Source organism: Loxodonta africana, chromosome 17, assembly GCF_030014295.1.
Source record: "Loxodonta africana isolate mLoxAfr1 chromosome 17, mLoxAfr1.hap2, whole genome shotgun sequence".
In the NCBI taxonomy this organism is placed as follows: domain Eukaryota; kingdom Metazoa; phylum Chordata; class Mammalia; order Proboscidea; family Elephantidae; genus Loxodonta; species Loxodonta africana.
In genome coordinates this window covers 74175378-74198856 of record NC_087358.1, presented here as the reverse complement: position 1 = coordinate 74198856, position 23479 = coordinate 74175378, and the positions used below count along the sequence as shown (strand labels likewise).

At 44.4% G+C, this 23479-nt stretch overlaps 1 protein-coding gene across 3 annotated transcripts in view; it reads left to right on the top strand.

The window, feature by feature from the left end:
* Positions 1-21598, top strand: part of ATP7B (ATPase copper transporting beta) — a 134288-nt gene extending 112690 nt beyond the window's left edge. For all 3 annotated transcript variants that reach the window (XM_064270184.1, XM_064270182.1, XM_064270183.1), the window contains exons 15-22: positions 372-554; positions 1878-2031; positions 14284-14427; positions 15799-15941; positions 16838-17041; positions 17144-17261; positions 18565-18667; positions 19294-21598. In XM_064270184.1, the coding sequence (XP_064126254.1) occupies positions 372-554; positions 1878-2031; positions 14284-14427; positions 15799-15941; positions 16838-17041; positions 17144-17261; positions 18565-18667; positions 19294-19567 (1323 nt within the window). In that variant the 3' untranslated portion in view covers positions 19568-21598. The remainder of the gene's footprint in view (positions 1-371; positions 555-1877; positions 2032-14283; positions 14428-15798; positions 15942-16837; positions 17042-17143; positions 17262-18564; positions 18668-19293) is intronic.
* Positions 21599-23479: the final 1881 nt, after the last annotated feature.

Here is a 23479-nt window from a genome sequence, read left to right as displayed (position 1 = left end):
AACTCTAAAAACCAAACTCATTGCCATCGAGTGGATTCAGACTCATAGTGACCCTATAGGACAGAGTAGAACTTCCCCAGAGGGTTTCTGTGGAGCAGCTGATAGAGCTGAACTGCTGGCTTTTAGTAAGCAGCCAAATGCTTAACCACTGCACCACCAGAGCTTCAGATATCTGCCCAGCCAAGGGGCAGTCACAGGCTGGGATGTTTTGCTGGGCACCTAGGGAAACACCACCATTGAACACTAGGATTGGTTACAGAGAGAAATTAGAAATATTATCTGCTGGAGGCAGGTTCTGTTTCAGGATGATGTGGCCTCGAGGTCCCTCCTGTCTCTGTTTGTGGTCACCAGGATGTGCTTGTTTTTGGCAGATAAAGACTGTCATGTTTGACAAAACGGGCACCATTACCCACGGGGTCCCCAAGGTCATGAGGGTCCTCCTGCTTGTGGACATGGCTGCGCTGCCTCTCAGGAAGGTGCTTGCTGTGGTGGGGACTGCAGAGGCCAGCAGCGAGCACCCCTTGGGCGTGGCGGTCACCAAGTACTGTAAAGAGGTAGGTAGCCCACAGCACTGCTCCATCCCCACTGTGACCCTGGCCTTGTTCTCCACTGCTCCCCTTCCTCGGCACATACCCTTTCTCCTGGCTGCCAGCAGCACCTGAGTCAGTGGCCTTGGAGGAGCCGTGGTCTGGAAAACCACTGATAGGCACCTCTGGAGCAGTTGCAGATGCAGCTCACACTAGGGCCCTTGTATTTTCCTGACGTCAGAAAAGCAGTCAATGTAATAGGCTTTTTATCAAGCCTTATTGAGCACCTGTGCTTGGTGCTGTGCTCTGGGTAACAAAAATGAGGACAATGTGAACTCTGCACTCTGGGAGCTTACAGCATGTGAATCCAGCCCTTTATGAGAGTTTAGCCAAAGCGACACAAAAATGCAATGGGAGTATTACGTGAAGAAGGGAGAAATCCATTCAGGTATGCTAAACACCAACTAGGGCCTTGGCACAGGTGAGTGGAGAAGCCCCACACCCCTTCCTACCCCCAGATGGAGGGGCCTATTGTGTGTTCTTTGTTTCAAATCTAGTATGCAGGGAGCAGAATGTGCCAGCCCACTGCCCTGAAAATGTTTAAATTGCCCAAGTAGATGCTTTCACCCATAACTTTAGAAGGATGACATAGACGCCTTGAAGAGGATGTTGCCAGCTCTTCCTGGACAGGAGCTCTGCCGAAACCTCAAGTAGGGTCTTGTCTTCTCTGTGGAGCTGGACAGATGGCCAGTTCACATTCACCTCTGACATTTCCGGAAGAATCAGGCTCCTCCTCAGTCATCCTTGCATTTGCTGTTTTGCTCATCAAATAAAAGCAGCCCCTCCCTTTATCCCCTGCCATGCCTGCCCTCCTGAAAGGGTCTAACAAATGGGCCCTTATCTCTGGAGAGCCTCAAGATAGCTTTGTTACCACTCTCATCCATCACTTTTATGAAATTATTTGCAACATAAAAATACGGCCTTTGCTCTCTTTAGCATCTGCACACGCTTTAACTTAAGGTCTTTGATGTGAATTACCTTTCTCCTGTTAGTATATGCCCTGTCCAATTATCATGAGCCATCCACTGAGGGAGAGCTTAGGCTGTCTAATCTCGTTGAATTTAGTAACTGTATTGTCTGTATCAGATAAGAAAAAGATAACTTCTGAGGTAATAGTCAATCTTTTAACCTTTCCTTTCTGGTCTACTTTTCTCCCCTCTCTGATCTCTTAATTCCTGGCTTGTGCTTCTTTCTTACCTGCCATCATCCCCTCATCTCTGTCCTGCCTGCCTCTCTGTTTTCTGCTTCCTTTCTTTTTTCTGCTTCCTCTCTCTCTGCCTCCTTTCACAGGAACTTGGAACGGAAACCTTGGGGTACTGCACAGACTTCCAGGCTGTCCCAGGCTGTGGAATCGGCTGTAAAGTCAGCAGTGTGGACAGCATCCTGAGCCCAAGCACACAGGCTCATCACCTGAATGGAGTCGGCAGCACGCCCGCTGAGAAAGGTAGTCTCTGCTGCCAGATCTTCCAGTAGCTAGGCCAGGGTTGGGTACAGGTGGAGGTGTGCCAAACGACAGAGCCATTCAGCACGCATGCCATGACTCCCTCCCAGAGGAGCAGGTGTGCTCAGGGCTGACATGCCACTCACTGCCTCACCCAGGAGCTCCAGAATATATAAAATAAACTAACGGCACTAAAAAGAGAAATAGTTCTGTAATAATAGTAGGAGACCTTAACACACCACTCTCAGTAAAGGACAGAACGTCTAGAAAGAAACTTCAACAAAGATACAGAGGGTATAAAGGCCAGTGTCATCCAACTTGTTCTCATAGACATATACAGAACACTGTGCCCAACAGCAGCAAAATATACATTCTTTTCCAACGCACATGGAACATTCTCCAGAATTAACCACGTTTTAGGCCACAAAGCAACCTTCAGTGAAATCCAAAACATCAAAATAATGCAGAGCATTCTGTCTGACTACAATGCCATAAAAGTAGAAATCGATAACAAAAACAAGGGAACAAAAAAAAATTAAATACGTGGAAACTGAATAACACCTTGCTTAAAAACAACTGGGTAATAGAAGAAATCAAAGAGGAATTCAAATTTCTAGAATCAAATGAGAATGAAAACATAATACCAGAACCTTTGAGACACAGCAAAAGCCACGCTCAGAGGTCAATTTATAGCAATAAACACACACGTCGAAAAAGAATGGGCTAAAATCAAGACATTAGTTGCATGACTCAAACATTAGAAAGAGCAGCGAAAGAAGCTCACAGGCACCAGAAAAAGAAAATAGCAAAGATTAGAGCAAAAATAAATGAAATAGAGACCAGAAAAACATAGAATCAACAAACCATTGGCCAGACTAACAAAAGGGAAACAGGTGAGGAAGCAAATAACCCAAATAAGAAATGAGATGGGGGACATTACAATAGACCCAACTGAGATTAAAAGGGTCATAACAGAATACGATGAAAAAGTGCAGTCCCCAAAAATTTGAGAACCTAGAGGAAATGGGCAAGTTTCTAGAAACACACTACCTACCTAACCTAACACAAACTGAGATAGAAAATCTGAAGAGACCCAAGAAGAGAAGAGACTGAAGAGGTAATAAACTCCCACCAACAACAAAAAAAGCCCTGGCCTGGGTGGCTTCACTGGAGAATTCTGCCAAACATTCCGAGAAGAGCTCACACCAGTACTACTCAGACTATTTCAGAGCATAGAAAAGGAAGGAATACTCCCAAATTCATTTTATGAAGTCAGCATAACCCTGATACCAAAGCCAGGCAAAGACACCACAAAAAAAAAATTACAGATCAATATTTCTCATGAATATAGATTCAAAAATTCTCAAAATTCTAGCCAGTAGAATTCAGCATCATATCAAAAAATAATACACCATGACCAAGTGGATTTATATCAGGTATGCGAGGATGGTTCAACATTAGAAAATCGATCAGTTTAATCCACCACATAAGCAGAACAAGAGAAAAGAATCACACGATCATCTCAATCAGTGCAGAAAAGGCATTTGATAAAGTCCAACGACCATTCCTGAAAAAAACTCTCAATAAAATAGGAATCAAAGGGAAATTTTTCAACATAATAAAGGCATCTGTATACAAAACCAGCAGGCAACATCATTCTCAACAGAGAGAGGCTGAAAGCACTCCTCCTTAGGAAGAGATAAAGATGCCCTTTATCACAATTCCTATTTAACATTGTGCTGAAAGTCTCACCTAGAACGGTAAGGCAATAAAAAGAAATAAAGGGCATCCAAATTGGAAAGGAAGAAGTAAAACTCAGTATTCACAGATGATATGATACTATACACAGAGAACTCCAAAAATTCCACAAGAAAACTGCTGGAATTAATAGAGTCAACAAAGTAGCAGGATACAATCAACATTCAAAAATCAGCTAGATTCCTATACGCCAAACCAGGAGAACTTCGAAAAGGAAATCAGAAAAACTATACCATTTATAATAACCTCTAAAAAGATAAAATACTTAGGAATGAATCCAGCCAAGGACATAAAAGACCTATATTAAAAAAATTACAAAACACCACTGCAAGAAACCAAAGAAGACCTACATAAATGGAAAAACATACCATACTTATGGATAAGAAAACTCAACATTGTGAAAAGGTCAGTCCAACCCAAAGTAATCTACAGATATAACACAATCTCGATCCAAATACCAACCCAAAATACCAACAACATTCTTAAATGACGTGGAAAAACTAATCACCGACTTTATATGGAAAGGAAAGAGGCCCCAGATAAGCAAGGCATTGTTGAAGAAAAAGAACAAAGTGGGAGGCTCACACTACCTGATCTCAGAACCTACCCTACAGCCACGGAAGTCAAAACAGTCTGGTACTGGTACAGCTACAGACACAAACCAGTGGAACAGAATCGAGAACCCACATGTAAATCTATCCACCTATCAACAGCTGATCTTTGACAAAGGACCAAAGTCCATTAAGGGAGGAAAAGACAGTCTTTTTAAGAAATGGTGCTGGCAAAACTGGATGTCCATCAGTTAAAAGAAAAGAAAGAAACAGGACTCATATCTTACACCATACACAAAAACTAACTCAAAATGGATCAAAGACCTAAATATAAAACCTAAAACAGTCACGGAAAGAATAATAGGAACAACACAAGGGACCCTAATACATGACATAAATAACATACAAACCGAAACTAACAGTGCACAAAAACACCAGAAGATAAACTAGGTAACTGGGAACTCCTAAAAAATTAAACACTTATGCAAACCAAAAGACTTCATCAAAAGAGAACCTACAGACTGGGAAAAAAAAATTGGCTATGACTAATACTTCAACACCTCAACAACAAAAAGACAATCCAATTAAAAAATTTACAAAGGATGTGAACAAACACTTCAGCAAAGAAGACATTGAGGCAGCTAACTTATACACGGGGAAATGCTCGCCATCATTAGCCATTAGAGAAATGTGAATCAGAATTGCAATGAGATAGCATCTCGTCCCAACATTACTGGTTCTGACAACAAAAAAACAGAAAATAAATGTTGGAGAGGTTGTGGGGAGACTGGAACTCATGCAGTGCTGGTGGGAATGGAAAATGTTACAGCCACCATGGAAAATGATAACGTGCCTCCTTAAAAAGCTAGAAATAGAGGTGGGGCCAAGATGGCAGAGTAGACACTTCTGGTGGTCCCTCTTACAACAAAGACCCGAAAAAGTAAGTGAAACGATATGACAAGCTAGGAGCCCTGAACATTGAAGGCAAAGTTAAGAAATCAGATGCAGTGGCAGGAGAAGGGAGAGACGGTTCAGAAGTAGTGAGGAGTTGCTGGACCTGGCTTGACGGGAAACAGCACCCCTCAGCTCTGATCCCCTGGCTCAACTGTGGCAGTGCCAGTGGTAGCGTTTGGGGTGTGGTTCCCCAGGGAGAACGAGTGAGCAGTGCAGGCGCAATCCTCTGGTCTGATGGCGGCGGGACTGGCGGTAGCAGTTGAGACGCATTTTCCACTGCAAGAGAAAGTAAGCCACACAGAGTCTACTCATGCTTCCAGGATCAGCAAAGAACAGCCCTCTCAGCAAAAGATAAGTGTGTCTAATTTACCACGTGGATCAAAAAGCACCCCATTTGAAAGAACTCCCTCCCATTTATCTGATCCCCCCTCCCTCTGCCTCAGACCCCGCAAGCTGACTTCAGTGGCGGTCAATTTCCCTGGATCTGAGAAAGGTCCTGCTGCATGCCCTGACATTCTCCCGGCCTTGAAGAAGGAACAGATTAACAAAAGGGGAAAAAATAATCTGCTGGCTCCCTTGAACTGGGAACTCAGGACAGAAGAAGCTCCTGTCCGGGCACAAGCAGACCACGGACTTTGCCTTTCACTACTGCATGGGCCTGTGTTGGCACAGTGCAACAGTGTATGTGCCTGAGGTCTGACTTTAACTGTTGCAGCTATGCGATGGAGAGTCAGGATTTCGACATTTGACACCGCTCTGCTTATTGAGCAGGGTCCTCACCTACCCACATCTGGGTCCTGAAGACTGATGGCTTCACCCACAACATCTAGCCACCCGTGACAGGGGTCCATAGATAAGTGGTGCCCCCCAGTCCTTAGAGCCAAAAGCATTCGGTGGCCATAGTCTGGCTGCAGAGCCCACCTACCTGTGCGCTCTGGAGAACACGGATGCGCTTTCCTCACAGACGGGTGGGACAGTTGTCAGCCCCCTGATTTGCTGAGAGTGTGACCCCCTGCTGCCTGTGCCTACACTAATCACCCCTGCTCCTCTAAGACTGTAGGTGAGAACCTGCACCACATACTTGGTGACTGACTACCTGGACACCTGAGCTGAATCCATACAAGAAAAGTGAGTGGACTTCTAGGCTGGTATACCTGGTAACAGCTCTAGCCATCTGGTGACAGGACGTTAGAGCTTCAGAGGTGCCCATAATCAAGCTAGCTCACTCAAGCAGCCCATATGGGTATATCAAAACAAAGCAATAAAACTACGATGCAGTAAGCAAACATAAAAGAAATTAATACAATAACTTATAGATGGCTTGGAGACAACAGCCAATATCAAATTACATGAAGAAGCAGACTATGATCACTTCAACAAGCTCCCAAAACAAAGAATCAAGGAATCTTCCAGATGGAGATATTTTCCTGGAATTACCAGAGGTAGAATACAAAAAAATAATATACAGAAGTCCTCAAGAGATCAGGAAGGAAATCAGGCAAAACGCAGAACAAGCCAAGGAACACAGAGACACAGCATTCGAGGAAATTAAGAAGGTTATTCAAGAGTATAGTGACAAATTTAATAGGCTGCAAGAATCCATAGAGACACAGCAATCAGAAATTCAGAAGATTAACAATAAAATTTTAGAGTTAGACAACTCAATAGAAAGTCAGAGGAGCAGAATTGAGGAAATGGAAGTAAGAATTAGTGAGATTGAAGATAAAACACTTGGCACCAGCACCAGTATATTCGAAGAAAAATCAGATAAAAGAATTTTTTAAAAAATGAAGAAACCCTAAGAATCATGTGGGACTCCATCAAGAGAAATAACCTATGAGTGATTGTAGTACCAGAACAGGAAGGGAGAACAGAAAATACAGAGAAAATTCTTGAAGACTTGTTGGCAGAAAACTTCTCTGATACTGTGAAAGATGAGAAGATTTCTATCCAAGATGCTCATCGAACACCACACAAGGTAGATCCCAGGAGAAAGTCACCAAGCCATAATCAAACTTGCCAAAACCAAAGATAAAGAATTTTAAGAGTGGCTGGGGGTAAATGAAAAGTCACCTATAAAGAAGAGTCAGTAAGAATAAGCTTGGACTACTCAGCAGAAATCATGCAGGCAAGAAGGCAATGTGATGATGTATATAAAGCATTGAAGGAAAAAAATTGCCAGCCAAGAATCTTATATCCAGCAAAACTGTCTCTCAAATATGAAGGTGAAATTGGGACATTTCCAGATAAACAGAAGTTTAGGAAATTTGCAAAAACCAAACCAAAACTACAAGAAATACTAAAGGCAGTCCTCTGGTTAGAAAATCAGTAACATCAGATAACAACTCAAGACTAGAACACAGGACAGAGCAACCAAATATCAAGCCAGATGGGGAAATCACAAAAATAAAGATGAAAAAACACCGAAAACAAGGAAATAGCAATGTCATTATGTAAAAGATGACAACATTAAATCAGTAAAGAGGACAAAAAAAAATGTAGTCATAGATCTTTCATATGGAGAGGAAGTCAAGGCGATATAAAGAGATAAATATTTGGTTTAAACTTGGAAAAATAGGGGTGAACATTAAGGTAACCACAAAGGAGACTAACAATCCTACACATCAAAATAAAATTTGAGGAAAACATAAACACCCAGCAAAAACAAAATCAACAACAATGAAAAAAAGGAAAAGTCAATATATAAAGAAAAACTACTTATCACAGAAAATTAAATGGAAAAAAGAAACTGTCAACAGTACACAAAAAAAGATACCAAATGACAGGACTGAACTCATACCTACCCATAATTACGCTGAATGTAAATGGACTGAATGCACCCAAAAAAAGAGAGTGGCAGAATGCATAAAAAAAACATGATCAGTCTATATGCTGCCTATAAGAGACACACCTTAGACATACAGACGCAAAGAAACTAAAACACAAAGGATGGAAAAAAAATATCAAGCAAACAACAATCAAAAAAGAGCAGGAGTAACAATATTAAATTCTGACAAAGCAGACTTTAAAGTAAAATCTATCACAAAGGATAAGGAAGGACACTGTATAATGATTAAAGGGCCAGCATGCCCGGAGGATATAACTATATTAAATATTTACCCACCCAGCAACAGGGCTTCAAGATACGTAAAACAAAGTCTAACGGCATTGAAAAGTGAGATAGACAGCTCCGCAATAATAATAGGAGACTTCAACACACCACTTCTGGTGAATGACAGAACATCCAGAAATAAAGTCAGTAAGGACGCAGAAGATCTGAATGCCACAATCAACCAACTTGACCTCATAGACATATACAGATTAGACCACATATTAGGCCATAAAGCAAGCCTTAACAGAACCCAAAACATTGAAATATTGCAAAGCGTCTTCTCTGACCGTAAAGCCATAAAAGTAGAAATCAGTAACAGAAAAAGCAGAGAAAATAAATCAAACACTTGAGAACTGAACGACACCTTGCTCAAAAACTACTGGGTTATAGAAGAAATTAAGGATGGAATAAAGAAATTCATAGAATCCAATGAGAATGAAAACACTTCCTATCAGAATCTTTGGGACGCAGCTAAAGCAGTCCTCAGGTCAGTTTATAGCAATAAATGCACATATCCAAAGAGAAGAAAGGGCCCAAATCAAAGAATTATCCCTACAACTTGAACAAGTAGAGAGCAGAATTAAATGAAATAGAGAACAGGAAAACAATCGAAGGAGTTAACAAGACCAAAAGCTGGTTCTTTGAAGATTAACAAAATCGATAAACCATTGGCCAGAGTGACAAAAGACAAACAGGAGGGGAAGCAGATAACCCAAATGAGAAATGAGATGCCCAAATGAAATTAAAAGAATCATATCAGATTACTGTGAAAAATTATACTGTAATAAATTTGAAAACCTAGAAGAAATGAACAAATTTATAGAAACACACTACCTACCTAAACTAACACAAACAGAGGTAGAACAGCTAAATAAACCTGTAACGTAAGAAGAAATTGAAAGGGTAATTAAAAAACTCCCAACAGCAACAAAAAAAGTCCTGGCCCTGATGGCTTCACTGGAGAATTCTACCAAACTTCAGAGAAGAGTTAACAGCACCACTACTAAAGGTATTTCAGAGCATAGAAAAGGATGGAATACTGCCAGTCTCATTCAATGAAGTCAGCATATCCCTGATACCAAAACCAGGTAAAGACCTCATAAAAAGAGAAAAGTACAGACCAATACCCCTCATGAACTTAAGACACAAAACTCCGCAACAAAATTCTAGCCAATAGAATTCAACAATATATCAAAAAAATAATTCACCATGACCAAGTGGAATTCATACCAGGTATTCAGGGATGGTTCTATGTTAGAGAAACAAGTAATCCATCATATAAATAAAACAAAAGACAAGACCACATGATCGTATATCAAATTGATGCAGAAAAGGCATTTGACAAAGTTCAACACCCATTCATGATAAAAACTCTCAGCAAAATAGGAATAGAAGGGAAGTTCCTCAGCATAATAAAGGGCATTTATACAAAGCCAACTGCCAATATCATCCTTAATGGAGAGAGCCTGAAAGCATTCTCGTTGAGAATGGGAACCAGACAAAGGTGCCCTTTATTACCACTCTTATTGAACACTGTGCTGGAGGTCCTAGCCAGAGCAATTAGGCTAGATAAAGATATAAAGAGCATCCAGACTGGTAAGGAAAAAGTAAAAGTATGTCTGTTTGCAGATGACCCAATCTTATACACAGAAAACCCTGAAGAATCCTCAAGAAAACTACTGAGACTAATAGAAGAGTTCAGCAGAGCATCAGGATACAAGATAAACACACAAAAATCAGTTGGATTTCTCTTCACCAACAAAGAGAACATCGAAGACGAAATCACCAAATCAATACTGTTTACAGTAGCCCCCAAGAAGATAAAGTACTTAGGAGTAAATCTTACCAGAGATGTAAAAGACCTATACAAAGAAGACTACAAAACACTGCTGCAAGAAACCAAAAGAGACCTATGTAAGTGGAAAAACATACCTTGCTCATGGATAGGAAGATTCAAGATGGTAAAAATGTCTATTCTACCCAAAGCAGTCTATAGATAGAATGTAATTCTGATGCAAATTCCAATGACGTTTTTAACGAGATGGAGAAACAGAGCACCAGCTTCATATGGAAGGGGAAGAGGCCCTGGATAAGTAAAGCATTACTGAAAAAGAAGAACAACGTGAGAGGCTTTGCACTACCTGATTTTAAAACCTATTATATACCACCACAGTAGTCAAAACAGCCTGGTATTGGTACAACAACAGATACATAGACCAATGGAACAGAATTGAGAATCTAGACATAAATCCATCCGCGTATGAGCAGCTGATATTTGACAAAGTCCCCAAGTCTGTTAAATGGGGAAAAGACAGTCTCTTTAACAAATGGTGCTGCCGTAACTGGAAAACCATCTGCAAAAGAATGAAACAAGACCCATGCACAAAACTAACTCAAAATGGATCAAAGACCTAAATATAAAACTGAAAACCTAAAACAATAAAGATGATGGCAGGAAAAATAGGGAGACTGTCAGGAGCCCTAATACATGGCATAAACAGTATATAAAACATTGCTAACAATGCACAAACACCAGAAGAGAGACTAGATAACTGGGAGCTCCTAAAAATCAAACATTTATGCTCATCCAAAGACTTCATCAAAGGAGTTAAAAAATTTCCTACGGACTGAGAAAAAGTTTCTGGGCTATGACAAATCCAGTCAGCATCTGTTCTTTAAAATCTACAGGATGTTGCAAAAACTCAACAACAAAAAGACAAATAAGAATTAAAAAATGGACCAAGGATATGAGTAGGCACTTCACCAAAGAAGACATTCAGGCAGCTAATAGATACGTGACAATCATTAGCAGTAAGAGAAATGCAAATCAAAACTACGTTGAGGTACCATCTCACCCCCAAAAGGCTGGCATTAATCCAAAAAACACAAAATAGTAAATGTTGAAGAGGTTGTGGAGAGATTGGAACACTTGTACACTGCTGGTGGGAATGTAAAATGGTAGAACCACTTTCAAAATTGATTTGGTGCTTCCTTAAAAGGTTAGAGAACTACCATACAATCTAGCAGTCCCACTCCTTGGAATATATCCTAGAGAAATAAGAGCCCTCACACAAATAGATATATGCACACCCATGTTCATTGCAGCATGGTTTACAATAGCAAAAAGATGGAAGCAACCAAGGTGCCCATCAAGGGATGAATGGATAAATAAATTGTCTTATATTCACATAATGGAATACTACACCGAGATGAAGAACAATGATGAATCCATGAAATATCATATGGAGGCATCTGGAAGGTATTATGCTCAATTGCAAAAGGACAAATACTGTATGAGACCACTAGTGTAAGAACTCAAGAAAACGTTTAAACACAGAAGAAAATATTCTTTGATGGTTATGAGGGTGGGAGAGGGGTATTCACTAAATTAGATAGTAGACAAGAACTATTTTAGGTGAAGGGCAGGACAACACACAATACAGGAGAGGTCAGCACAACTGTACTAAACCAAAAGCAGATAAGTTTCCTGAATAAACCAAACGCTTTGAAGGCGCTGGGAGTCTGGGGCCATGGTTTCAGGGGATGTCTAGGTCAAGTGGCATAACAGAATATATTAAGAAAACTTTCTTCATCCCACTTTGGTGAGTGGTGTCGGGGGTCTTAAATGCTAGCGAGCAGCCATCTAGGATGCATCAACTGGTCTCAACCCACCTGGAGCAAAGGAGAATGAAGAACACCAAACACAGAAGGAAAATATGAGCCCAAGAGACAGAAAGGGCCGCATAAACCAGAGACTCCACCAGTCTGAGACCAGACGAACTAGATGGTGCCTGGCTACCACTGATGACTGCCCTGATAGGGAACACAACAGAGAATCCCTGATGGAGCAGGAGAACAGCGGGATGCAGACCTCAAATTCTCATAAAAAGACCAGACTTAATGGTCTAACTGAGACTAGAGGGACCCCGGAGACCATGTCCCTGGACCCTCTGTTAGCCCAAGACAGGAACCAGTCCTGAAGCTAACCCTTTTGACAGGGATTGGACTGGACTATAAGACAGAAATGATAGTGGTGAGGAGTGTGCTGCTTGACTCGAGTAGACACATGAGACTATGTGGGCAGCTCCTGTCTGGAGGTGAGATGAGAAGGAACGGGGACAGGAGCTGGTTGAACGGACACACGGAATACTGAGTGGAGAGGAGGAGTGTGCTGTGTCATTAGGGGTCAGAGGAGCTAGGAGTGCTTAGCAAGATGTGCATAAGTTTTTGAGAGACTGACTTGATTTGTAAACTTTCACATAAAGCACAATAAATAATAAAAAAATATATAAAAAGCTAGAACTAGAAATACCTTATGATCCAGCAATCCCACTCCTTAAGAATATATCCTAGAGAAATAAAAGCCATCACATGAATAGACATATGCACACCCATGGTCATTGCAGCAGCATTCTCAATAGCAAAAAGATAGAAATGACCTAAATGCCCATCAACAGATGAATGGATAAACAGACTACAATACATACATATAGTGGAATACCATGCAACGATAAAGAACAATGATGAATATTCGAAATATCTCACAACATGGATGAGTCTGGAGGGTATTATGCTAAGTGAGATGACAAAAGGACAAATATTGTATGAGACCACTATTATTAAAAAAAAAACGGCACCCTGGTGGCTCAGTAGTTAAGTGGCTACTAACAAAAAGGTCGGTATTTGGAATCCACCGGCTGCTCTTTGGGAACCCCTATGACGCAGTTCTACACTGTCCTATAGGGTCCCTATGAGTTGGAATGGACTTGAAGACAATGGGGTATTATAAAAACTCAAGAAAAAGTTTAAACACAGAAAAAAATCTTTGATGGTTGTTAGGGAGGGGGAGGGGTGGGAAATGGAAATCACTAAATAGATAGCAGACAAGTGTTAAGTTTGGTGAAGGGAAAGACACACAATATAGGGGAATATAGCACAACTTGACCAAGGCAAAGTCATAGAAACTTCCTAGACATATCCAAACATCTTGAGGGACCGAGTTACTGGGGCTGAGAGCTGGAGACCCTGGTCCTGGGGGACATCTAGCTCAATTGGCATAACATAGTTCATAAAGAAAATGTTCTACATCCTGCTTTGGCGAGTAGCCTCTGGGCTCTTAAAAGCTTGTGAGCAGACATCTAAGATACATCTATTGGTCCTATCCCATCCGGAGCAAAAGAGAATGAAGAAAAGCAAAGACACAATGAAAATACTTGTCCAAAAGACTAATGGACCATATGAACCACAGCCTCTACCAGCCTGAACCCAGATGAACTAGATGGTGTATGGGTACTACCATGGACCACTCTGACAGGGATCACAACAAAGGGTCCTGGACAGAGCAAGAGAAAAACAGAACAAAATTCAAATTCACACACAAAAAAAAAGACCAAACTTACTGGTCTGACAAAGACTAGATGAATCCCCAAGACTATGCCTTTGATCACCTTTCTATCTCAGAACTGAAGCAACTCCTGAAGTTCACCTTTCAGCCAAAGATTAGACAGGCCTGTAAAACACAATTATATACGTGAGGAACGTGCTTCTTGGTTCAGTCAAGTATACGAGACCAAATGGGCAACACCTGCCCAAAAGCAAAGATGAGAAGGCAGGAAGGGACAGGAAATCTGGATGAATGGACATGGGGAACATGGGGTGGAAAGGGGGAGAGTGCTGACACCTTGCAGGGATTGAAGCCAATGTCACAAAGCAATTTGTGTGTAAATTTTTGAATGAGAAACTAATTTGCTCTGTAAACTTTCACCTAAAGCACAATAAAATTAAAAAATAAATTTCTGTTCACTGAGAAGATTCTGTGGTTTTTAGTTCTTCACAGTGAAACAGGACTCTTTGGGAATAACCACAATCTCTTTTGAGCAGACACAGCCCCCGAGACCTTCTCGGTGCTGATTGGAAACCGCGAGTGGATGAGGCGCAATGGCTTAACCATCTCCAGCGACATCAGTGACATGATGACAGACCACGAGATGAAAGGACAGACGGCTGTCTTGGTGGCTATTGATGGTATGCATCTGCTCAGGCCTTCCTTTGTTAATTTTTGCTGTCTCTTCCAAAGGATGGTCTTACCATCTTCTGCCTTTATTCTCAGTCCTGAAGCCCTTTCTCACTGTATCTTTACTTCCAGAGCAGCTCTGCTCCGGCATTGCTCTTGGAATTGTCACTGGCGTCTCCATTGTCCTTGGCTTCTGCCCAGGTGGCAGTACAGAGTCATCCTTCTCATGCATCACTGCTTGGTGCACCCTGAGAGGCCGCTTTACTGTGCACTGAAACCCTGCAGGCAAACCAGGGACTCAGTTCCCAAAGGTTTAACCAGAGGCTGCCCTTAAAGACTGAGATTCCTCGCAGCTCTCAGCTGCTTGATTTGCGAAGATTGATCCTCCACAGAGGCTCTCAGGGCTCCCTCCATGTGTCTTAGTACACAGGTTGTATCTCAGGCTTTATATCACAGAGAGATTAGAACCTTTCCTTTGTTAACATTATTTTCTGCTAATAGATATAATGAGCTATATTTCAAATGCTCCAGGCAAATAAATCTTCTTCCCCCGTTTTCTTGTTTGTTTTCTCCCGCTCCCACCGGCATGCCTTCTCCTGAATCCTTGTAAGCCACTGCCTTCCCATCTGGTCCACCAGAGTCTGCCCAAATTAAAGGACTCCTGCCCATTGGTACCTTACCCCTCACCCCCTCTGTTCCTGGTCCCACTGCAGTCCCTGAAAGCCTGCCTGTTTCAGCATCAAAGATTTACTCAAAAAAATTCCACAAAAATATTTTCTGTGGAAGAGACAAAAAGGAAGATTTTCTAGGTGTTTGGATATTCCTCACTTTTTAAGTAGTGCTGGTTAAATTTCTTATATTTTAATAGCACATATATATTGAGCTCTTATAATGAGCCTGCAAAGTAATACATATTCCCTACAGAAAATTTGTTCAGATCAGGCAGTTATAAATAAGAAGATGCAACCACCCACAGTTCTCTCGTTAACATTTTGGTATTCCTTCCAGACTTTTGTGTGCATCTGTAAATGTTGTTAGGTGTCATTGAGTTAGTTCTGACTCATAGCAACCCTATCTGTACAACAGAATAACACACTGCCTGGTCCTGTGCCATCCTCAAAATCATTATGCCTGACCCAATTGTTGCAGCCACTGTGTCAGTCCATCTTGTTCAGGGTCTTCATCTTTTTCCTGACCCTCTACATCTATAAGTTATGTAATTAAACACACACACGCAGTCAGAACTATGTCGTATAATTTGGTGTTTTGGTTTTTGCATTAAACATTACGTACGAAAAGCTTTCCAAGTCTTGAAATGTTCTGTGACCTTAATGGCTGCAGCACACCTGTGTTGTTCACCTGTGGCAGTGGTCCTCTCTCAGGTGTCCTCTGTGGGATGATCACCATTGCCGATGCAGTCAAGCAGGAGGCAGCACTGGCCGTGCACACGCTGAAGAGCATGGGTGTGGATGTGGTTCTGATCACGGGGGACAACCGGAAGACGGCCCGAGCCATCGCCACCCAGGTACAGGCAGAGGCGGCCCGGGAATGGCCTCCTTCTTTAAAATGATGAACTATTTCAGGCTCACAGAAGCATTTAGGGAAAAAAAGGCACTAGCACACCTACCGTTTGGTTTTCTTCTGGCCTTTTTCTCCTTGTTGGGTGGCTTTTCTTGCCATGTGCTCTGTTCTGCTCTGAGCCACACAGCTACCACACTTGCACCACTGAGGGCAGGGGTGCTTGAGTTCAGGAGATGGTCAGATGTAGAAGGGGCGGGGGGGGTAGTGAACTTCCCACGGACAGGGCAGGCAGGATGAGCAGCAGTGTGGAGGTATAATGTAGCCCAATGAGCTGAGAAGTTGCAGGGAACAGAATGGATACAGAGTTGAGTGTGGGGCCAGCCAGAGTGACGAGGCCTGAAGCCAGAGGTGAGCAGAGACCAGATCAAGAGGGAACTGGAAAGGCAGGCTGAAGAGTTAGAGATTATCCAAAGGGAAGTGGGACCTGTTGCAGGATTTTGTCTTATGTATGTAACGTAGAATTGGGCAATTTAATCACTTTTCAGTGTACAGTTCAGTGACATTAATTTCTGTGTTGTACAACCACCACTACCATCCATTTCCAAAACCCTGTTGAAGGACGTTAAGCAGAGTACTAACACAAGCAGTGGTCAGCTTTGGGAAGACGGCCTGGGCAGCAGTGCAGAGAGCAGGGTCAGGAGGCCAGTGAGGAGCCGTGCAGGGGCACTGTGCTGGGACACAAGGGATGAACTTGACCTACTGCCGCAGATCTGTCAGTGGACCTGGAGGAGGAGGGGAGATCGGAGTCGGGTGGCTCGTGGGTTTCTGCCCGTGTTGGCTGTTGTCTGCCAGGTCGGGTGTGGCGATGTGTGTATTTGGCCACTGCTTCCTTCCTGTTAGGTCGGCATCAACAAAGTCTTTGCCGAGGTGCTGCCTTCCCACAAGGTGGCCAAGGTCCAGGAGCTCCAGAACCAAGGGAAGAAAGTTGCCATGGTGGGAGACGGGGTCAATGACTCGCCGGCCTTGGCCCAGGCAGACGTGGGCATTGCCATTGGGACGGGCACGGACGTGGCCATAGAGGCGGCTGATGTCGTCCTCATCAGAGTGAGCATGGCTGTTCTTCCTTCCTGCTGTCCTGGTTATGGGAGAGGTGAGGGCTGGGGGCAGGGGGACAGAACTCACCCCCAGCATGCTCCTCTCCTGCAGAATGACCTACTTGATGTGGTGGCTAGCATCCACCTTTCCAAGAGGACCGTCTGGAGAATACGTATCAATCTGGTCCTGGCGCTGATTTATAACCTGGTTGGGATACCCATTGCAGCAGGTAGGGGCAACTCTCACCTGGCTTGTTACCTGGAACCCCAGCTGTCCACTTTTCTCTGCTACCGTTCCTGCAAAGTGTGTTAAGTAGCTCACCTCCCTGGCTGGCTGGCTTTTGTCATGTCTTCTGCTTTATACATCTCTAAAGACAGATGAGAAACTGCCAAGAGGAACCCAGCCTCCAAGTGAAAGAGCAGTCTGAGATTATGCAGACTGTGGTAAACGTTTATAATGGCCTCGAGTCCCACACTGACCTTGTTAGAGAGGGGGTGTCTCTGTGACTGGAAGATGGAATAGGGCTAACAACTGTGGGCCTCAGCTTGGCCGCCCTTCCTCCATGGCCCTCCTCACTGTCCCCTCTGACCCTCTCTGGAAAGCTGGCCAAGATGCTTGACTGTTCGTTTACTTGTGGCCATATTTTCTGAGCCATTCATTAAACCATAGAATCTAAAGAATAATCATGATAAACGGTAACTGGGGACCTGCCACATACTAGGTACGGTGATGGCCTTGCAAAAGCCTTATCTTAAGAAGGAATCCTGCCCAGGTTTGCTCTGACCCACAGAATGACCATGGGAGGAGACAAATCTCCCCTCGCCCCCTGAGTCTTACAGAGCCAGGCAGGAAAAGTCCAGCACTTCTGCCGGAAATACTCTCGCGGCTGAGGAGGCCAGGGTTTTTAGCTCTGACCTTCCACCTCAGGTCTCCTGACTGTGGGTGACTGGTGGTGACTCAGGCCACAGGGCTTAGTGTGTTACCTCCATCCTCTCAGCCTAAGTCAGTCAGGCTGGCTTGTTTCCTGCCCAGAGCCTTATCAGGAGCTAATTCCCTCTGGTGTTTGTGCCTCTGCCATGGACGTTTGGCCTCCTCTGGATTCTGGTTTCTCTTTAAACAAGGTATTATGAGGCCCCTGAGGTAAGATAATCTGTAAATACAGGAACTGCGATTATCAGCAGTATGTTCAGGACAAGGGCTGCCTCAGCTCACCCCACCTCTGCCCTCCAAACTCTGCCAGATGCTGCACCTCCCTGCTGCCCTCCTGAAACCATGATGCCACCTGTGGAGGGTGTCAGGGAGGTTAGGGCAGGTGGGAACCCTGAAGAGACTCAAGTCCACTCCGAAATGGCTGCCCGACTCCCACTGCCCAGCTCTGTGAGGCAGCCTCCCCTGCAGCCCGGGGCCTGTGAGCCACTGAGGCAGTTCACACACTCCCATGGGCAGCTGAGGGCTGGGTTGCTCCTCCCTGCAGCAGGCTTGGTCTGCTGCCTACTTGGGGCTGAGTGTGAGGGCGTGTCCACCCCTGCCAGGTGTCTTCATGCCCATCGGCATCGTGCTGCAGCCGTGGATGGGGTCAGCGGCCATGGCGGCCTCCTCAGTGTCTGTGGTGCTGTCCTCCCTGCAGCTGAAGTGGTGAGTCTGTGGGGGATGGGGGCATGCTCGTTAGAGACCTTCATGCAGACATTTATCCGAGAACAGATACTTCTGGACTCACCAGGCAGATTTGGGCTTGCTGGGGTCGCTCCTGGGGTAAGAGTAGGTATTTGCTGTGGTGATGTTGAGTTCACTCACCTGAAACAAAGGCTGGAGTGACCATCCCATGCAGAGCCAAGTGTGTGTCTCTGTAATAAACACCCTGAGCAGGTGCTTTACCTCCTGACAGTCGTCCTGCCCTGGCTGCTCTGGTTATTCTGCTCAAGGGCCATTGATGTAAATATTCTACAGGCATGGGATACCTGTGTATTACCATTCTTCTTTTTAAAAAAAAAAAAAGACAGCTGTGTGTTTATTCATCTATTTATTCATGCATTCATTTAACAAAAATTAATGACAGTCTGCTATGTGCGAGGTGTTTGGGTAGGAATTTTCTGTGTCAGGTAAACTTAATTTGAACCGTAGGAGTCCTTTTTCTTTAAAAATCCATGCAGTTTTGATATTGCATGTTATTGAAAGACGTCGTGGGTGAGTGGCGTTTACCAGGCTTAAAAAAAAGCCAGTGTCCCAAATGGCTCAAGTGCTCTTGCATTCTTGCTTTGCAGCTATAGGAAGCCAGACCTGGAGCAGTATGAGGCACAGGCCCAGGGCCGCATGAAGCCCCTGACCCCGTCCCAGGTCAGCGTGCACATTGGTATGGATGACCGGCGACGGGACTCCCCATGGGCCACGCCGTGGGACCAGGTCAGTTACGTCAGCCAGGTGTCGCTGTCCTCGCTGACCTCAGACAGGCTGTCCCGGCACAGTGCTGGAGCTGATGATGCTGGGGACAAGTGGTCTCTGCTCCTGAGTGACAGGGACGAGGAGCAGTACATCTGAAAGCTCCAGGCTGGTGCAGATCCACGGCAGGGCTGGGCCACACCTCCCAGAGCAGCAGCCCTCCTTGACACGGGGCTCCTGGGCAACTCTTGTCCATTCACTTCTCCCAGCCTAACAGAACAGTGCAGCATGGGCAGCCAGCACCCGGGCAGCGCAGCTTGGGCTTCCTCCCAGTCCTCCCTGGCCACCCCTCCCCACATCCTGTGGTGTCAGGGACGTAGCTGGTGTCAGCCTGCAGAGGACTGACCTCCCTGGATCCTTCTGGCACAGGGGCAAGCAGGCCCTGGTCTCCCAAGTGCCTTTGGCGTGTACTTGTTTGAAACATGGCTTGAACTCCAGGAGAGCAGAAGAAAATCGTCCTCCTGATAGGCCTCTGCTTTAATATTTGGACAGCTAGTTGTGAAAAGAGGAACACCTCGTCAGGACCAAAAACTCAGGAGGGCCTTTCCGCAGAACTCATAAAAAACTCCACGTTAGGCTCTTCGGTGATGTCGCGTGCATTCCACATCTGAGATCACAGTTTACCTCAAGTGCAACTCTTGTTTTCTGTTGGTACCATCTCTTTCTTCTCTCCTGCTGTGTTCTTGGAGTCCAGCCCTCCCTGTCATCTTTGGGGACAGGACTAACATCCTCGCAGCCCCTGCTGCTCTTTCAGGCATTTCCCCAAACACACTCGGCTTGTGCACTTCCTGCTCAGGTCTGTCCGCTCACACACGCCCATGCCAGAGAGCTTGCCACAGTCATGGCTTTTCATCCCAGAGGCTAGAGAGTGCTGGTGTTGACCAGCGGAGCGAGGGTCTCTGAGCCTGAAGGCTTCCTGTGGGGCCAGCTGCTGTGCCCGCAGCCCCTCTGGTCTCTGCAGAAGGCCTTTCTGGTGCTTGAAGCAGATGCCCCTGGAAGAGGAGGGTGCAGGCAGGAGCTCCTGGCCCAGCCCCAGGGTAGCGCGGCCCCAGGGTGCATGGCCTACGTTGTATTCTGTGAGGGTATCACCCCACCAAGTCTGCTAGACGATAGTGTCAGTGGTGCCCTGGAGTTGCAACTCGGAGGCAACAGTAATACCTGAGTAAGTGAATCAGTTCTCCCCCATTAATCTTTGACGCCACACGTGCCTTAGGAAAGGCTTCACGAAGAGAAAGTCTGCGTTTTCGTTCTCAGCAGCTCCTTGTGGTTGGGTGACATCAGAGGGGGGAGAATGGATCAGCCTTGGACTCTGAAGCTGGTTGATGATTGACAGAACCACATAGGCGTAGACTGGTGGAATCCGGGGTTAAACTCTAAGATAAAGGCCTTGTAACATACGAAAAAATAATTTTATTTATTGAGTGCCAGTTATTTTCCAGGTGAATTTCAGTACTTTTTATACATTACCTCTCATACTCAAAACAAACCAGCAAGGTAGATATCATCATCCCCATTTTTCAGGTGAGGAAACAGACTCAGAAGGGCTAAGTATCTTGGCAGGATCACACAGGCAGTGTACGTGCTGGAACAGGAAATGTGAATCCACATCTGTTGGCTGTCTTTTCTCTAATTCTGCTGACACCTTGAAATGCAGTTTGCTTGGTAAGAGTAAATAAGAAAAAGGTCTTGCTCTTAGAAGAACAGTGAATTTCACACTCATGTTGCCTGGTTAGTTTCCATTTTTGCATGTAATTGAGTGTTTGCTGAGTTTTATTCTCCAAGATCCAAGTACAGGGTTGTTTGTTTTGTTATTTTAATTGTTTCCAAGCTACCTTCCCTAACCTAGCCCCATCCACAGCATCCCAAATACGTCCTCTGTGCTGGGAATGCTTCTCGTTTTCTAACTAAGGTAATTACTGTTTAAATAATGTAATTGTTATGATTTTTTGAAAAGCTTTTAGGACCACGAACAACACATTTATATGGACATGAAAATATTTATAAAATTGTAAAAAAAATAACCTTTTAAATGTTCAAAGTGTAATGAATTTTGCTTTTTGGTTTGCTTTTTTTTTTTTTTTGGTAGGATAAAAACATTCCCTATTTCAAAAATTTACATGCAATATTAGAATAAAGTTTGATTTTATTCATCGAAAACGTGCCTTTGGTCATTCTGTCTGTGAGTGAGACGCATGGTCAGGGGTCACATGAGAACTGTGAGGCCCCGTCTTTGCTCAGCTGCTTTCAGGGAGCAGAAAGGACAGGATTTTATCAGTGGAAGATATGAGGGTGGCCAAAGCCATCCCTGCCTGCCATGCTAGCTCTGCTGTGCCCGTTCCTGTATGCCAGGTGGCGTCAGGGGTGAGCTGGGAGAACTGCAAAAGGTAACTGCTGTTCAGAAGCTCTGTGTTACCCGTTAGGTGCACGTCTCTGGTTTAGGACCATTGCCTACAAAAAGCTGTTCTCAAATGCACATGTATCAATCAGAGGGTTGTTTTGGCTTCCCTCACCCTGAGGGGGTTCCCTGAATGGTTCGCTACTAACCTAACATTGGCTGTTGGAACCCAGCCAGTGGCACTGCAGAAGAAAGGCCTGGCCATCTGCTTCTGTAAAGATTACAGCCAAGAAAATTATATGGAGCATAGTTCTACTCTGTAACACACAGGGCACCCGTGAGTCAGAATCTTTCCTACCAGCTCCACAATACTTTCCAGCACCCAATCAGCTTTCCCACATATCGAGGTGATCTGAAAGGGAAACCAGGAATCAGCATGAGTTGTCGCTTAAAGCATGTGTTCGTATGAAGGCTCCTTGCTTTTTTTCAGCAAGAGCTGATGTTAAGAAAAAGTCGTACGCAAATAAAACTTCTAACTTCTGGAGGAGGGGGGAGATCTAGTAAGAAAGCACGGACCCAGTGCTCTGCTGGGAAAGCTCTGCGGGCATCTTGGGGTACTGGGCAGGAGGGCTAGGAGGAAGGAGGCACTGTTAACAGTTACGCCAGGACGACTGGGGGAGTATCCAGGCAAACTGGGACGTTTGGTCACCCTCCTCAACCTTGTCAGGACCCTTTCTGCTCTGAATTTTTTGCTGGCACCATGTGTTTTCAGTAGCGGGATGCATGCTGAGTCACTGAGTGTGTTTGCATTTTTCGTTGGTGACAGAGATTTTGAGAAATATTATCTGAAAATACATGATTTGTGGGAGCCTGTCCAGCCCTCTGGTCTGGGGTAACAGGCTTATTTTGGGGCACCTTCTACTTTTTTTTTCTACTTGGGTACCTAGGGTACCTCTGGTTTTGCCTAGTCCTCTAGCTATTTTGCTTCATGGAACATTTCTTTTGCCTTTTACCCTTACACAGGTCCCCCCCACAGGAGGGAAGCAAATACTTTCAGCGGGACAAGTATCTTCCCAAAGAACTCCAGACATATGAAGAGTGGGTGGGCTACCATATGTTCCACGGGTCACGAAAGTGTTAAAAGGCCATAGACATTGTGAAGTCGTTGACACAGTCTATATCCACTTTAGAACTTTGCCCTAATTGTAGCTTCCGTAGACATGCTGGTGACAGAATCTTGTATCAGAATTTGAGGGTTTTTCCTTTATCTGCATCCCGATACCAGTACTTCCCTGTTGAATCACTGCAGTGGTTATCTTATGGCTCAATGACTGTGTGGCTAGATAGCCCGTCACAGGTCTGCATCATTTGCTGGTGTGCAGCAGGGCCCCCCTGCTCACCCGGCTGGGCTTCGTGCCAGACTTCAGGATGCCCAGGCATGGACCTTCCATACTGTGGGCACGTCCTGTTGTGGAAAGAGAGGCTGATAACACCTTAGGAAGGAATCCCTGCTGTGATTCCACGTGCCTCAGAATAAATCACAGTGCCTGTCCATTCCTGAGAAGTTTTCAATCTTTCAGACGGCAATGAAGAATTTTGATGGTGTTATGGGTTGAATTATGTCCCTCAAAAAATATGTGTCTCAATTTGGCAAGGTCATGATTCCCAGTATTGTA